The sequence below is a fragment of the Sander lucioperca genome, chromosome 1 (genome assembly GCF_008315115.2).
Source record: "Sander lucioperca isolate FBNREF2018 chromosome 1, SLUC_FBN_1.2, whole genome shotgun sequence".
NCBI classification, from domain to species: domain Eukaryota; kingdom Metazoa; phylum Chordata; class Actinopteri; order Perciformes; family Percidae; genus Sander; species Sander lucioperca.
In genome coordinates, this window is record NC_050173.1 from 45,763,731 (window position 1) to 45,779,847 (window position 16,117).

General features: G+C 42.3%; 1 protein-coding gene across 2 annotated transcripts in view; it reads right to left on the bottom strand.

The window, feature by feature from the left end:
* shtn3 (shootin 3) overlaps positions 1-16,117 on the bottom strand; it is a 55,311-nt gene continuing 39,194 nt past the window's right edge. The window contains exons 10-17 of one of the 2 annotated variants that reach the window (XM_031317083.2): positions 11,643-11,817; positions 9,717-9,787; positions 9,294-9,394; positions 6,930-6,944; positions 5,472-5,534; positions 3,287-3,413; positions 1,006-1,300; positions 1-652 (exon numbers count right to left, since the gene is read on the bottom strand). In XM_031317083.2, coding sequence (XP_031172943.1) covers positions 517-652; positions 1,006-1,300; positions 3,287-3,413; positions 5,472-5,534; positions 6,930-6,944; positions 9,294-9,394; positions 9,717-9,787; positions 11,643-11,817 — 983 coding nt within the window. In that variant the 3' untranslated portion in view covers positions 1-516. Of the gene's footprint in view, positions 653-1,005; positions 1,301-3,286; positions 3,417-5,471; positions 5,535-6,929; positions 6,945-9,293; positions 9,395-9,716; positions 9,788-11,642; positions 11,818-16,117 lie in introns of both variants that reach the window. The other variant, XM_031317082.2, reaches the window with a different exon arrangement.

The following is a 16,117-nucleotide window of genomic DNA, read 5'->3' on the forward strand; positions in this document are numbered from 1 at the left end:
TTGCCAACGTGTGCATGACGTCAGAGCAAGTCGGGATCTAGTCGGACACAAATCTACCCAGCATGCATTGGGCGGCGGTCGCCGGTGATCAATTCTGCGCAGACCTGGCTCATCTCGAACAAGCCTAATTTGTCCACGAGAGAACAATGACATTTGAACATCTGAACTTGCACTCATATTGATCTTCTTCGACACACAGAGAGGTGAAAAAAAGCTTCAGGAAAAGGAATCAGAAATGCTCGGACCTGTTAAATAAATTAGCCGCATGCCAGTCGTGTTAACAGGCCCCTGGTTAGTTTTTAAATGGTTGGTGTAAATCTGAAAATAATACAAAAGTACAACAAAGTTTTTTTCACTCAGGTTCTAACCCATTAAGCAAAAAAAGGCAAATGTGTGATCGCACCCTCAAACCTCTCTCATCTGAGAGTAAACACCGATGACATCGCTCTCACATCAGCCAATTAAATGCATGCATCAGATTGCAGAAACAAGCCTGGGATCCTTTTTGACTCCATCCTAGCACTCGGCGTCCGTGCTGCCGTTGACTGGGCCGGCGCAGAGGGTGGCGTGTGCGTCCTCGACAGGTTGGCTGTGTTCCACTCCGTTGGACTGGACACGCGTCTCAGTCGCATCTCCATCCTCGTCCCCCACACTGTGGAGCAGGGACAAACAGACGGCAAAGGTCAGAGATCCAACCAAATATTGTGTAAGCTGATGGACGGACCATCAACCTACAGCCCTCATCTTTTTTTGTTATGATATATTTTTGCACTTTCTGTATATCCTAGATACGCTTCAATTTTGCTTTATGTGCTACATCTTGGTTTCTTTTTGGTCTATTTTCTTTTAATACAGTTTTTGTTTGTTTGCAGCATTTGTATTGTCTCAATCGTACTCTGTTCGGCTCTACATTTGCCCAACAGCTTGGTTTGATTACCATTGGACTATTCATTGTCTCTTCTACCTCCATGTTTTTTTGGCTGGTGAATAAAGCAAATGCTCCACCTGTTGATGCAGCCATTGCTGACCGGAGACTCCGCGGTTTCCTTCTCTGACAGAGAGCTGCAGGACCTCCTCTCCTGCCAGGAGCCCACTCGGGGCTCTTTGCCCGAGTCGGAGCTCTTCCTCCGGGCCACGGCGGGCCCCGGTCTCTCCGGGCTAACCCTGGGACCCGCACCCGAGTCCACCGGGACGCTCAGCCCCGCCGGGCCATCGGGGTCCTTGCCCGAATCGCTGCTGGTGCGCCTCCCATTCAGGCTGTCTGAGGAGGACACGTGACTCATCTGGCCCTCTCGCTCATCTGGAGAGGAAAAAGAAAAATCCATAGTGAGTCCTTTCTTCCTTTTTGAAATTAGTTTTCAATGACAGAGCAATCATGCAACAGCAGATTCAAACCAGAATATTGTGATGCAAACTGACTGCTGAAAACAACTCACTATAAATGTTTATTTCCTTATGTGTTCAGATCACATTTGCTGGTACAATTGGAAACTTGTTTGACTTTTTTTTTGCTTCACTGATCCCGATTGTAAAAGGAAAGGAATGTGTTGAACTAACTTGTCTGCAGACCAGCGTCACTCTTGTGTGAATGTGAATACTTTAAAGATTTGAAATCAAGCAGTCGTGTTTCATTCTGCCAGACGCTCCTCGGATGAACCGGAAGTTGTTCTGGCCCTCCTTCTTGAAGGCCGTCTCAAAGCTCTTTTTTCATGCCCCGAGGAGCTAGGATCAAGGATGGAGGAGAGATATTTGAGGAGCTTTGAGCGAGGATACAGAGAGCAGCCTTCCCGGAAGCCGTGCAGCTGAAAACCGTTGCTAAGTGGGCATTCACACCAAGAAAAGTGATCGGGCGATTCCCCGCAGGGTGGTGCGGCGGAAGGGAGGGTTAATGAAACGGCCCATTTTTTGACGTCCTGTTGTGCTCTTTAGCCCCCCAACAAAGCACAAGTAGACTTTATATTTTACAATTACTGTTTTCCGCCAGATCGTTTATAGATTTCGACGATTCCGACCACACTTAAAGGAAGCTTCATTTCACAGGAGAGAGAGAGAAAGAATAGAGAGAGAAAGAATAGAGACGAGCGAGACATGGCAAGTGCTTTGTTGTTGCAGGAAACATTTAGACATTACACAAACTCCCGGGCAGTTCAGAGCTTGTGTTTGATGTTTTAAAACATTCTTGTGGCAGAGATAGAGGCAGTGATGTTTCCTGTTTCCTGTACAGGACTCTCACACCGCCTCGAACCACACCGACAAGTCTGATCTCTGGTTACATGATTGGCCAGCGCAGCATGACATGGGGTTGAGTTTCTCCAAAAGTTGAGTCCGTCTCAACTGCATTTTTTGAGTATCCCCCCTGCGGCGACCCCCACCACAGCCTAATTCAAAATGAATAGAAAGCAGTAGAACGCGGCCTAACTCCGCTCATACAGCTGACGAATTCACGTGACGCTTCAGAGGAAAGGACGTCTCATCCCTCTAAACACACATTTCCTCGTTTCCTCTCTCTGTGCATGATTCTCTCCCATGCTTCCTCGGTGGAACGGACTAAGAACCGAGGAAGGGAAGCAAGTGAAGGAAACATGGATGCAATTCAAGGGACGTGAGATCCAGCCAGTGGGTGTTCATTCTGTGGTGTACACACACACACACACACACACACACGCTGACTGGTTCTCTCACAGCATGAAATGGTTTTGTCTCAGCGGGAGTCGAACCTCTGACGTCTAGTGTTAACACCACATATTGTGAACATTGACTGACACAGCAGCGAGATAATTAACAGCTGGATTAGCAGATACCGCTGCCTTCATCTCCGGCTTCACCTCTTCACACAGGCTGCATTTTAATTTCATTGTGACCTTCTTTATCATAGTTGAATTCTCTGTAAAGCTGTTTGTGATGTCATTTGTTAATATCAGGATATTGTGCATCTAAAGCCCAGTCCAGACCTACGATTTGTGACGAGACAAGTTGAAACGCGTTGGTCTGCAACGTTCCAAAACCTGATCAGTTTGCATCGAGCTGAGACGGGCCAGTTCAGACCGCTGTAACTTTTCCCTGCAACGTTCTAAAACGGTTTGGTCTCGCCACGAATCTTTGGTCTGAACTGGGCTTTAGACCAACCTGATCTCACAGAATTCCGTGAAATGAACACGGCCCCTTAACTCAAAATCTGTGGCAGTTTCACAGAATCGCAATATTTATAGTATTATTCTCCCAGAGAACTCCACACTAAATGAACCCTGTTTTGCGACCACAGGATGTCATCCCCGGGTGGGTTTACCTCCGGAGCCAGCTTCTCCCGCCTTGTTGCGTCGGCGTCTCAGGATGACCTCCAGCTCGCTGTCCTTCTTCCCCGGAGGCGACGGCCCCGACTCCTGAGAGCCTCGGCTGGGGCTCCGCTTCACCGTCTCCTAGAGGCAAACACAACGGCTTTATTCTTCTCCAAATAAATGAATATGTTTCAAATCATTAAAACCACAATCTTTATTATTTGACCGTTCAAATACATTACATATACAATACAACTATATTAACATTATGATGACTTAAAACAATCTGCATTTTATTTGTTTCTCAACTTTTCTCGACCCAAACGAAATCTGCAGATTTTTATTTCTTTCTGAACAGTTTAAGCGTTGATCTAGAATGAAAATCTGTGGAATTTAGCGGACTGTTTTTCTGCTTGTATTGGGGTGGAGCCAGTGGTGTAGTCTAATGTATTGTAGTGGGTGTACTGTACTGTATACTGTATGTATGGGCCTATATATATTTACCATATATGGGCCAGAATGTGGGGGGCATATCATAGTGGGGGGTCCGGGTGTCCTCCCCCAGGGATATTTTGAGACTTAATTTCCTGCATTCTGACACACTTTTATGCACCACTGTACGGTGGAAATACCTTTATTAAGCCTATTTAAAGAAGAAAAACACAGATGACATTTCAAAATATATAAAAATATAATGGAAGTATGTTGGGTAACACTTTACTTGAAGGCATCGACATAACTATGACATGACACTGTCATGAACGTGTCATAAACGTTTATGACTTCTGTCATTAAGTGTCATTCGGTTTTTGTCATGACAAGTTGACATTGTTTGGGTTGTCTTGATTATGACAACTTGACATTAATCAAAGTGACATTACCAGAAATTGTCTTGGTCATGACAAGTTGACATTGAATTTGTTTGGGTTGTCTTGATTATGACAATTTGACATTAATCAGGATGACATTACCAGAAGATGTATTTGTCATGACAACTTGACATTACATTTCTTTGGAGTGTCCTTATTAAGAAAACTTGACATTAAACAGGATGACGTTATGTCAAGTTGTCATTACAAAGACATCCCAAACAAATTTAATGTCAACTTGTCATGACAAAGACATCCTCTAGTAATGTCATCCTGGTTAATGTCAAGTTGTCATTACAAAGACATCCCAAACAAATTTAATGTTAACTTGTCATGACCAAGACAACTTCTGGTAATGTCACTTTGATCAATGTCAAGTTCTCATAACCAAGACAACCCAAACAATGTCAACTTGTCATGACAAAAACCAAATGACACTTAATGACAGAAGTCATAAACATTTATGACTTGTTTATAAGGTTTATGACACGTTCATGACAGTGTCATATCACGATTATGTCGATACCTTCAATTAAAGTGTTACCGTATGTTGTTACATGCCATTGCACATTTTAAGTGGGTATATGGAAATCCTGGAGCTTTCTTACTGGGTATACCTGCGTATACCTGCATATCACGTAGACTACACCACTGGGTGGAGCTGTGTTAATTTGTTCAAATCTGGAGAAAAATTCTGCAGAAACCTGCATCCGCAGATTGCGTGTGTGCCTGCTTATAAGGATAAAATATGTATGCCATGTAAACCAACATTCAACAACATTAGAAATGCTAATACCTTCAGATTTAAGTGTTTATCACCCTTTCAATCATTGACAATGAATTTCAACACCAAAAAGTATAAATCCAAAATAAAACTGTTACTGTTCATTTATTCTTTTGACTGCAGTCATGATCCTCATTTAAAAACAAAAATAAAATGATCTAACGCCATACAAATAAACATTGTATAAAACACTATGATACCATATATTATGACCATATTAAAACAACGTGCTCCACCAGACAGCATCAGTCAGTACGTTTACATGCACAACAATATTCCACTATTATTCCGAATATGAAAATATTCCGAATTTGATACAGGTCATGTAAACAGCATATTCCGGTTGGATATTCAGAATAAGGCTTTTTTTCAGAATATAGCATTTTCCGATTAAGACGTGGGATATTCCGGTTTGGACATGTATACAGCGCATTCGGACTGTAGTGTGTCTACGTTGAGTGAGTATTTTCCTTTCGTAGCAGCAGCTTTGACACACCAGAACCACAGCACCACTATAACAAAGCTGATTAAAAGTCTCTTTACCAGGATGCCTTTCAGTTCCTCCATGGCGCTCTCCTGCGGTTTCTCCTCAATGATTAGAGGCGGCTGAAAAAACAAAACAAAAACACAAATCATTTTCCTTTGTTATATTTGTATTTCATAACTGTGTTTTTATAAAACATCTGTTTTCATATTCTCTTTAACAGATGTTTTCAACTGTTTTTTATCTGCTCTTTTATGCAGCGTTTTGTGCTCATATTATGCTTTTTGGCTTTTTCCCTTTCCTTTATTGTGTTATATATATCTTTGTTGTGCATGTTATAGGTTTACAAAGTGAAAAAGCCCAAAGTCCACCCCAAAGGGACTTACCATCTCCAACAGAAAACACTGTTCACAAACTGCTCCAAACAGCTCTATTGTAGTCCAGCCTTTACTTCAGAGACAAACGTGGTCACTTTGGAACACACGTTATAATGCTCACCTAGCTGCTAGCATGGCACACCCTCATACTCTGCTTCTGACTGGCTAGTAGTCCTTACCTAGGTACTGTCAGGGCACGCCCTCATACTCTGCTTCTGACTGGCTAGTAGTCTACCTAGTACTGTCGGGCACGCCCCTCTCTCTGGGTATCTACTAGGTACTGTCAGGGCACGCCCTCATACTCTGCTTCTGACTGGCTAGTAGTCCTTACCTAGGTACTGTCAGGGCACGCCCTCATACTCTGCTTCTGACTGGCTAGTAGTCCTTACCTAGGTACTGTCAGGGCACGCCCTCATACTCTGCTTCTGACTGGCTAGTAGTCCTTACCTAGGTACTGTCAGGACACACCCTCATACTCTGCTTCTGACTGGCTAGTAGTCCTTACCTAGGTACTGCACATGTGCGACTCCCAACAAAGATGGAACAGAAGTGAGATGTCTCACTCTGTAGCTAAAACAGAGAGCTCAACACACAGGGTGAAAAGAGGAGCTGCAGCAATGTGTAGTACAACAAAAATATGGTGTTTTTTTTTAAATGAAACCATGTAAACCTATTCTGGTACAACCTCTAAATACAATTATGAACCTGAAAATGAGCATAATATGAGCGTGTTCTTTCAATTTGAGAGCAGTTGTCATTGATTTCACGTTCATATTTTGTAATATTTCCCTCAAAACCTTCGCTCTCACTCTCACACTCAAACAGCCACTGCTGGCGATTGGATTCGCTGTGCCTCTGCTCAAACTCTTTATGCTTGGACTCAGATGTGTTGTTGCTTGGACAGATTTCATGCCATACCACCCCTGACTGGAATCACCCCTGCCCCTTGGAGGGGAACAATAACCACAGAGCACAGTCTATGAGCCATGAAGATATGTAAAATGGAAGTTAAAGTGATGGGTGTTTTACTGATCAAAACTGAAAGGGTTTGCTGAGTGTGTGTGGGGGTCAGAGGGAGGGAAACGCCCCCCCCCCCCCCCGGGGAACAACAGTGATTGATGCAAACATCAATATACTCACTTTTACTGCTACTCTCTGTGGCAGCATAAAGGAGACACATGGGGAAGAAAGAGAAGAGAGCAATCAGCCAGAGTGCCTTCAGCCTACAGACAATATGCTGACTGACGTCCTGATCTTTACAGAAGCACGAGGAACGAGCGAGAAGAGGAGAACAACGACAAAATGACAGTATTCCTGGCACACACAAACGCGTTTTCTTGTAAAATGGGTTTGTGTGTGTGACACGAGTACTGTCTCACCTGCTTTGACATGTCTAAAGTCACAGGACTATTTACCTCTGCTGTCAGGCAGCTGTGAACTTTGACCCTTGACTTCTTTGTTTTTGTTAGATGCAGGGTCAAAATAATGATAATAATATATATATATATATATATATATATATATATATATATATATATATATATATATATATAATTTGGTTCTCTCCGAACATGGTTTGGCTGGAATTTGAGTTTTTTTTTTGTTTTTTTTATGCAGACCTTATAGTCTGAGTAATGTAGAGCTGCACAGATTTATCGATTAGTTGTCAATTATAAAATTTATCGGCAACTATTTTGATAATCGATTAATCTTTTTTTTTATTATAAAAAAAAAAGAAAAATTCTCTGACTCCAGCTTGTTAACTGTGAGTATGTTCTAGTTTCTTCTCTCCTCTGAGACAGTAAACTGAATATCTTTGAGTTGTGGACAAAACAAGACATTTGAGGACGTCATCTTGGGCTTTTTGGGAAACACTGATCGACAGTTTTGGCCATTTTCTGACATTTTAGAAACCAAACAACTAATCCATTCATCCAGAAAATAATTGTCAGATTAATCGACGATGAAAGTAATCGTTAGTTGCAGCCCTAGTTTAATGTCCTGCCACATTGGCAGGTAGCCAATGAGAATTGAGTGATTCAGACGCGTAACTATCGGTAAGCAGGGTACACGGTTGCTTACGGGCCTGGTCCAATCAGGGGCCCGCATCACTGGAAGACATTGATTGACAGCTGGGGCCCCCTATCACATTTTCATTACTCACACAATCCCAGCAGTCCCATGTGCAGCCACTGACCAAGCGGGAGTGAGAACGGGTAAAGTTAATTTCCTAGTTTCTGATATGAAGACGAGACGTGTGTGTGACTCGAACATCTCACATTTACCAACAAAACATACAGCGAAAGACCGTGCAAAACATTTCAGACCGTCCTGCCAACATGTATACATTTTAACATCAATGTACGCTGTAACGATTTTTCACTCTAAAGTCAGCAGCTGCTGTTTCAATACTGTCGGCTCTCTGCAGCAGGCGGGGCTGCTCCGTTTCCCCCGCGACTAACGCACACACACAATCACACACAAACACACACACACAATCACACACAAACACACACACACAATCACACACAAACGCACACGGTAGATGCAGGAAAAAACGCAGATGAGACGTACAGGATGACCTAAATTGAGGACAGCTACGCTCGTTATTGTAAGTGCAATGATAAGTTCAAGTCCAATAAGTATTTTATTAAACCGTATGAATGTGTGTCCCAGGCCAGGATAGGAAATTAACTAACAATGTAAAGATCAACAAGCCACTGACAATGACAGATATGTTCATATTTGATTCATTCAATAAATTATTATTTTGTGTCTTAAATCCACCGGCCTTTTTCATATTTTACCAACATTTGCAGCATCCTGAGCCTTTTTGGTAAGGTTCCTAGGAAATCTCAGCCCAGAGTAATGAATTAATAGTAATAAGTATTATTCTCCCCAAAACAAGTTTCCTTTTTATTTATTTTTTTTATTTTTAAGAACTATACAAAAAAACTTCATGTGTTATAGTGCGCATTCACCAGTGTTTTGTTGTTGTTGTGGTGCGCGTAGGCTACTCCTGATTTGACATGACTTGTATGCAGTGGTGTAACGAGCCAACACCGGGCCCCTATGCAGGATTATCAAGGCGGGCCCCCCTACTACAGCACGTGATGACAGCGCAATGTCCACGAGTAGGCTACCATCAATAGGACAGGATAGGATCATAGAGACACAGTAATACTTTTTACCAGCCAGTGGCTGGTGGTCAAAAAAGTTAACTTCATGCCCTGGTCATGAATAATGTAGGGCTGTGTGTGAACGTACAGCCCTTTGTTACAGTTGAAATTCAGGCTTTAACGTAATCAGGCTCTGGCCCAAAACTGCTGCCATGTTTTCGGGCTGGAGTTGGGCTGTGCCTGATTGTTTGGACCAGATCATAGCTCGGTTTGTCGGCAAAAAAGCACCAACTTGTTGTATTTTATTACCGTGCATCAGAAAACAGCTAACTATAAAATACAGATCAGTTAAACCCTCTCAGTCTGCACGTCTTGTCATCCTCACCTTGCTGTCCTGACTCTTGACGGGCCGCAGGACGACGCCATGTTTGATCCTTTCCATCATTTCGTTCACCGCCTTCGCCTTCACGTCGTCGCCCTCGCCAGCTGGAGAGAGAGACAGAGAGGAAGCTGAATGGTTACCATTAAAATACAGGGAATATTGTCTAATATAGATCCTACATAATAGGTTTAGATGATATGAAAATGTGTACGATGAGACAAGCGATATTAAACCGATTCAAGATGCACCGTTACGGCCCTACTGGATTCATTTAAAAAAAAAATGACATTCCCATGTAGTTATTTACTTAATTTAATTTGTAGAAAAAAAATCAGAAATGACTTAATCTGCGATACAAGTTTGTATCCATATTGCTCATTGCTGTACTACATGTGAGAACATCTGAGAAGGTGCACAGAGACTCACCTGGCGGCTGCTCTGTCTTCACTGGGACTTTGGAGCCTTTGGAGGACTTCCTCATGATGGCTATCAGAGAGCTGAGAGGGGAAGAGACACAAGAACTGTAGAATAATGTTCTTACTATTTTTCCATAACAGACTAAGTGTGTTTTGGTGTATGCTTATTTAGCTTAAGCCATAACTTTAAGTTAGTTAGGGTCACAGTGGCCACAGTACATTGAGTAATAACAACAAGTGAAACAGGAGCAGAATGTACCGCTTCGCGTGAGAGCAAATGAAGACAAGACATAATACAGTGGCCCCCACCCTGGCAGGTGTTATATGAAGACAGCAGTCCCAGTGTGAAAGAAGAAGAGGGGGCCCAAGAAAGAAAGTATAAGAGATGAGGGGAAGTATAGATCGGGGCTCAAAAGGTCTGACAGTCTAGAGATACGTGGACCGGCTCCGGATTTTTGTCTGTTGCTAGGGAAACTTAGTCTCTGCGTGCCTTGTGATCCCACAGATCTGTGTATTTAAACTCCGATGCTTGACTGATTAAACAACATGTACATACATAAACAAATGTATTTGACTTTATCTTAGCGTCTTAGCTCTTGCTTAGGATCAATGCAATTCCAATTTAACGAATGCGCGGGGATATATAGGTCTTTTATTTGGAGTCAGACACATTGTCCCAAAAGGGGGACACAGATGAGGAAATCCCCAACAGAATCGAGAGTCATGTCGCACATTTTGTAGGAATGCTGTGAAACGTTTTTCACACAAAAAAAATTAAGAATTCATGTTTAGTCACACAGCCTCTTCTTGACTGAGGCTACACCTACACTACTATGTTTTCATTTTTAAGTGGCGTTTTGAGACTAAAACAAGAGTTTTAGCTCCAGTAGCAGAACTAATCTCCGTCCATATTAACACGTCTGACAACACATATCACATGACCATTTACACACACTGGGCATGTGCGTGCCGGTGTATACAGGAAGCAGATTGTCTGATGTTACTCTGCGGTTGAAAATCATGGATGTAGAAGTGGAAAATAGAGAAAAGACTTTGGAGAAAGAACAACAACGGTGAAAAGTAAGAGCAGGGATTTATTAGCTTGGAGCGACGACGAGGTGGAACCGTTACTGAAAGGTATGTACACTACCTAACCGATAAGACTGACTGACGTGCGTCATCATTATTAAAGGTCTCCGTTTGTGCCCGTCTAGACTACAAAGCAGCCTCGGAGTTTTCAAACAAAAATGGGGGCAGCAGTGTTTCCAAATGGCTCAGTTTTAGAGACTCGGAAACGTCGGAGTAGTGCGGACGCGAGGCCTAAACGTAGAGAAAGATATTTGTTTTTAAACTGAAACGTTGTAGTGTAGATATAGCCTTTGTCTTATGTGATTTGTCGCTGTTACGCTTAGGATTGTGGGTAGTGTAGTATTTATCCATAAGATTGCGAATAAAACATGTTTTTCTTAAAACAAGGTTGATTTAATACGGACCTCTAGCTTTTACAGGAACAGAAACTTTCGTTTTACAATCTCGTAGCTCGTGGTCAGTCTACCTCAGTGATGGTTTAGACATTATGGCTGATAATCAGCCTCCTTATGGAATAAATCAATGGGTTTTTACTCCAGAACCCACACTGTTGAGCTCTATAAGTGTTAAATAAATGTATATGGCGGCGCCTGTATCCGGGAAAATTTGGGCTTCACATTTGTACAGTGGGAGGAAGCGGAGACGCGTTGTTTGTCTTTATATACAGTCTGTGTTTCAGACGCTCAAAACAACAGTGCAGACAGTAAATATAGTGCACTGTGCAGTAAATAGAGAGATTTCAGACACAGGGTGTGATCACTGCACACTGACTCAGCTTCAGCGTCTGTTCCCCTGTGTGGTAACCGAGGTACAGTAATCACAGAACACGCATGTTTCCTTTCCTCACCTGAGGGGGTTGCATCTCGAGGGGGGAGGTGGGGGCGGGGGTGGAGGGGGAGGAGGAGGGGGAGGGGGTGGCTGCGGGGGAGGGGCGGGGGGTGGGGCAACCCCAGGTTCAGGGGGAGGGGGTGCCGTGCTGGGAGCCACTGCGGCCTTTTCCTGGCTCTCCTGGAGCTCGTGGACTGTGGAGAGGAAGGAAGACAATGGAAGCAGTTAATCAAACCGCAGGTGATTTAGGTACTGCTGTGTCATGATGTCTAACTTTTATCTTCCTTAAAAACCTTCGCTACAGACCAAGGTTATAAAAGTGTTGAATTTTCAATTCGTTTTTTATCTTATCAGGGTTTCTGCAGGTTTCACCAAGTCAAATTTTTGACTTTTTAAGATCATTTTGAATGATATACTGTATATCGCAACATAAAAAAATAAGGTAACACTTTACTTGAAGGTATCTACATAAGAGTGACATGACAGTGTCATGAACACATGGCACTGTCATAACACATGAACCCTAACTCTAACTCTAGCCCTGACCCTAACCATAACTTGTCATGACAAAAACCGAATGACACTTAATGACAGAAGCATTATGTCATAAACATTTATGACTTGTTGATAATGTTTATGACTCTTTCATGACAGTGTCATGTCACAAAAATAAAATAAGTCAGATGTCAGAGTGCGGAAACATCGTCTGAAACAATTGCCCGATTTTCCTCATTGGCATTATAGGACTTGTGTCTAGATTGTCTGCAATATAAGTTGCATGTTGGTCTAATTTGTAGTCGTAGTAGAGCGAATTATAATTGGACTAGCGACAGAAAGAACTACAACACCACAGAATAAAAAAAGAACATTGTAAAGCGCTGCATGAACATTTCAATGAGCATTAGAGGTAGGGAAATTAAGACCTGTTTAAACTTATTAAAGATTAGAAGATAAAGATTTTAAAAAGGCCCTGAACACCCAAAGGTGTTTATAGTTAATGTGGCTGATTGGACCTTTTCCAGGACTGTATGGGTGTGGTTAGACTGAGTGATTGACATCTTCCTGAGTCCACTGTAAGTTTCGACATCACACACACATAAACAACAATGGCGACCCCTGTTGATGCTGTACAGATGCCTGTGATTAACATAGAGAAATAGAAATAAATAGGCAACGTAAAGTAATTCTGCACATTGTAATCAAATCAATACACAGTTTATTAAATGAAGCCCAAAATATGTCGCCCACTACAAATTGCTAGTTACAATTGCTTCTGCTTCACCAGCATCTGCAGGAGGAAGAAGAGGAGGATGAGGACAGAAAGAGAGAGAGGTAGGGAGGACAGGAAGAGCAGGAGAAGAAGGCCAAAACAAAAAGAGAGTAGGACAGAAGGAGAGGAGGGGAAAGATACTTTCATCTTCTAGTTAGCTAATGTCAACGTTAGGTAGCCGCTAGCTAAAGCTAGGTTACACTAGCTAGAAAGGTTTGTCATGACTTTGCCTGGAACGCTACCAAGTCGTGAGTCATGACTTGAAGTCGTAACTTACGGGCTAAAAATTGTGTCTGGAACGCAGCATTAGTGTTGTTGCACCTGTTAGGGCGGGACAAATGACACCTTTGTCATCCTTATTGGTAGAAAGAATTTGTGACCTAATAAGTTCCCATCAAGCTCCGGCCCACCTTCAACCTGAGCAGAGTCTAATCAGCCTGAATAACTGAAAACACCTGTGTGTTAAAGCCTGTGAGGCTTTAAGGCCTAACATTTTGAAATTATAGACTTTTTAAGACCCAGCGGAAACCCTGTTTATTTCAGTTTAGTTTTCATTTGTCGCTGAAGTCTGTGGCTACATATACTGTACGGATTCAAGATTCAAGATTCCTTTTAGTATCATTCAGCAAAACACAGAAATGTAAAGCATAAAGAGCATTGCTCCTTTTAAAAACACAGATAGAAAAACAGGGTCATAAATTGAGCTCTATGAATATATATATATATATATATATAAAGAACTGAATGAATCATTTCCAGCAGAATATTTGTCCGTACGATGATGCGATTGAATAGTAGAATAGATCAAGTGGTAATGTACATTTGCATAGTAAAGCACAGTTAAGTGGTGTGTAGTTGAGTTTAGTAGTTCTGATAGCAGCCGGCTAAAAGCTGTTTTTGAGTCTTACAGAATACGTGGTTGGAGAATATAGCCATTAGTGTCCGTTGAGAAGCGATCACGGCACAGCGCCATCTCATGTCAAGTTCAGTTTCTGTGGTTCTGTGTTGCCGCAAGGGTTGACGGAAATTCACGCCGTCCCCACATAATCATTTCAGGTTATTTTAATAGTTTTGTTTTTAACCTGACATTATAGCTTCAGTTGGACTGTGGAGAGTAAAACAATGCAAGACCAATTTTGCTTGGATATGAAAGAGATTCTCAGAGAACTAATGCTGGAAATTGTACAAGGAACCCTCTAACCTGCTGCATTATTATAAATATTAATGCTGTATTAAAGCAGTTACATAGAGGCAGCAAAAGTGCTTTCTGTAGTGCAGAGTGGGATGCAGAGACGGTATGCCTAAAGCTGCCTACACATGATAGGCGGCAAAACCGCTTTTCGCCAGCCGTTCCATTGATTTCCTATAATTTATTTAGAATTTATTTATGGAAAAAGCTATGGGGAGAGCTCGGATTTGCCGCTTTGCGCTGTGTTCAAAGTTCAAATTATTTCAACTTTGACATAGTTGCCGCTGACCATTCGAAAGCGCAACCTAGGAGATAGCAGTATGTCGTTACCTAGCAACGGGAAATAGCTTCCTTGCCACCCTTGACGACGTTTACCTGCGCTGCGCCTTGCTTTAAGCCGTCTACACATGATAGTTGATTTGCTCTCTGCTCACCGCTAGGTAGTGCACAGAGCAAAGCGCATAAAGTCATACAGCTGTGAAAATGGCCATGGCAGTTTTTCTATCGCTAAACTTTTGCCTCACTTTGGAGCGTCATTTAGCATGACATGGATTCCTTAGATTGTCTAGTTTCATATGACACGAATATATTTATTAGCTTTAAAACAGGGCCTCTTAAAAGGCTCTGACACACCAACCCGATAATCGGCCGTCGGACAGTCTGGCGAGGTCAGTGACTCGAGTCTGTTCGGTGTGTTCCGTGCTGTCAGCCGTCCGAGGAGCCGTCGGCCTTTATTGTGGCCGACCTGACTTGCTGGGTCGGACTCAATGACCAATCTGATTGGTGGAGTGCTAACCCGGAAAGGGCGAGCGGGATGAGTGACGAACGTCTCTCAAAATCTGACGAAAATCTTTTAAACTGACCTTTGTCGATCTGAAATGAAGACAGATTCAGCGACTGCATGGCCTATTTCTCTCTTAAAATGTTTTCAGAAACATGTTTCAGTGAGCTATTTTCGTAAAATACGAGATCGTATTTCGAACAAGACGCCATTATTGGTCAGCTAGAGAAGCCAGACCCACGTGACGCGTTCGTCATTTCCAGTTTTAATTTTTTGTATTACGTCTCGCGCACGCGCAGAACGTACGCTTCGGTGTGTTCTGAGGCACTTTTTGGACCTCGGGGAGCCGAATGATCAGTCTGACTGCCTTTTCTGCCAGACGGTCAGCCGTCGGGTTGGTGTGTCAGGGGCTTAAAAGGTCGATCTCTGATTTTATGAATCGATATCAGATCATTTAAATGAAGATCGATTTGAATCAGAAAATCTATTTTTTTGAACCCAGATGCATCGTTTACTGCTGTGTCATGTTATCTAACCCTTGTGTTGTCCTCGGGTCAAATTTGACCCGTTTTCAAAGTTTTTTATATATCAGAGATATAGGTTTCTTTCAGCCAAATTGCCCCCAAAACAACATGGATGTACGTTCTTTGCAGGTAAAATCAATAATTATTTTCATTTCATTTTGCATTTTGGGGTGTTTTATTCAATTTCATAGCATTTGAAAAAAAATGTTTAAATGGTTTCAAAACAGCATCCTGACTACATTTTGATATAAACAGTCTGGGATTCACTCGACATCCTCTGATCTTAACAATTACTCAAAATAATGAATAGTTTCTGCTTTTTTATGCAAAAAAAATTAGATATAATGTCATATACATTAGGTTTATTGACCATGGATACAATTTTTAAAAAAGCACTGAAAAAAGTCACAAAAACGTTTACAAAAGCATCGAAGAAAGCGGCAAAAACAGCGGGGAAAGAAAGCAAGCAAAAAAACTTTTCAAAAAACATTTGGTGGACAGGAAGACAACACGAGGGCTAATGTACTCATTTCTCTCTTCAAGCCTCCACGTCTGACTCCAGAGTGAAGACTCTTCCTCATCACACCATCTGTTGACGCCATGAAAGAGGCGTCTGTTTTTATTGTTTCTGCTTGAAGTCAGTTGGTGGGTTTTTTGGCCCTGACTTCACATCATGTGACCTATTAAAAAAACGGACAGATGCCGCGCTGCTCGCGGGGAGAAAGTGCAC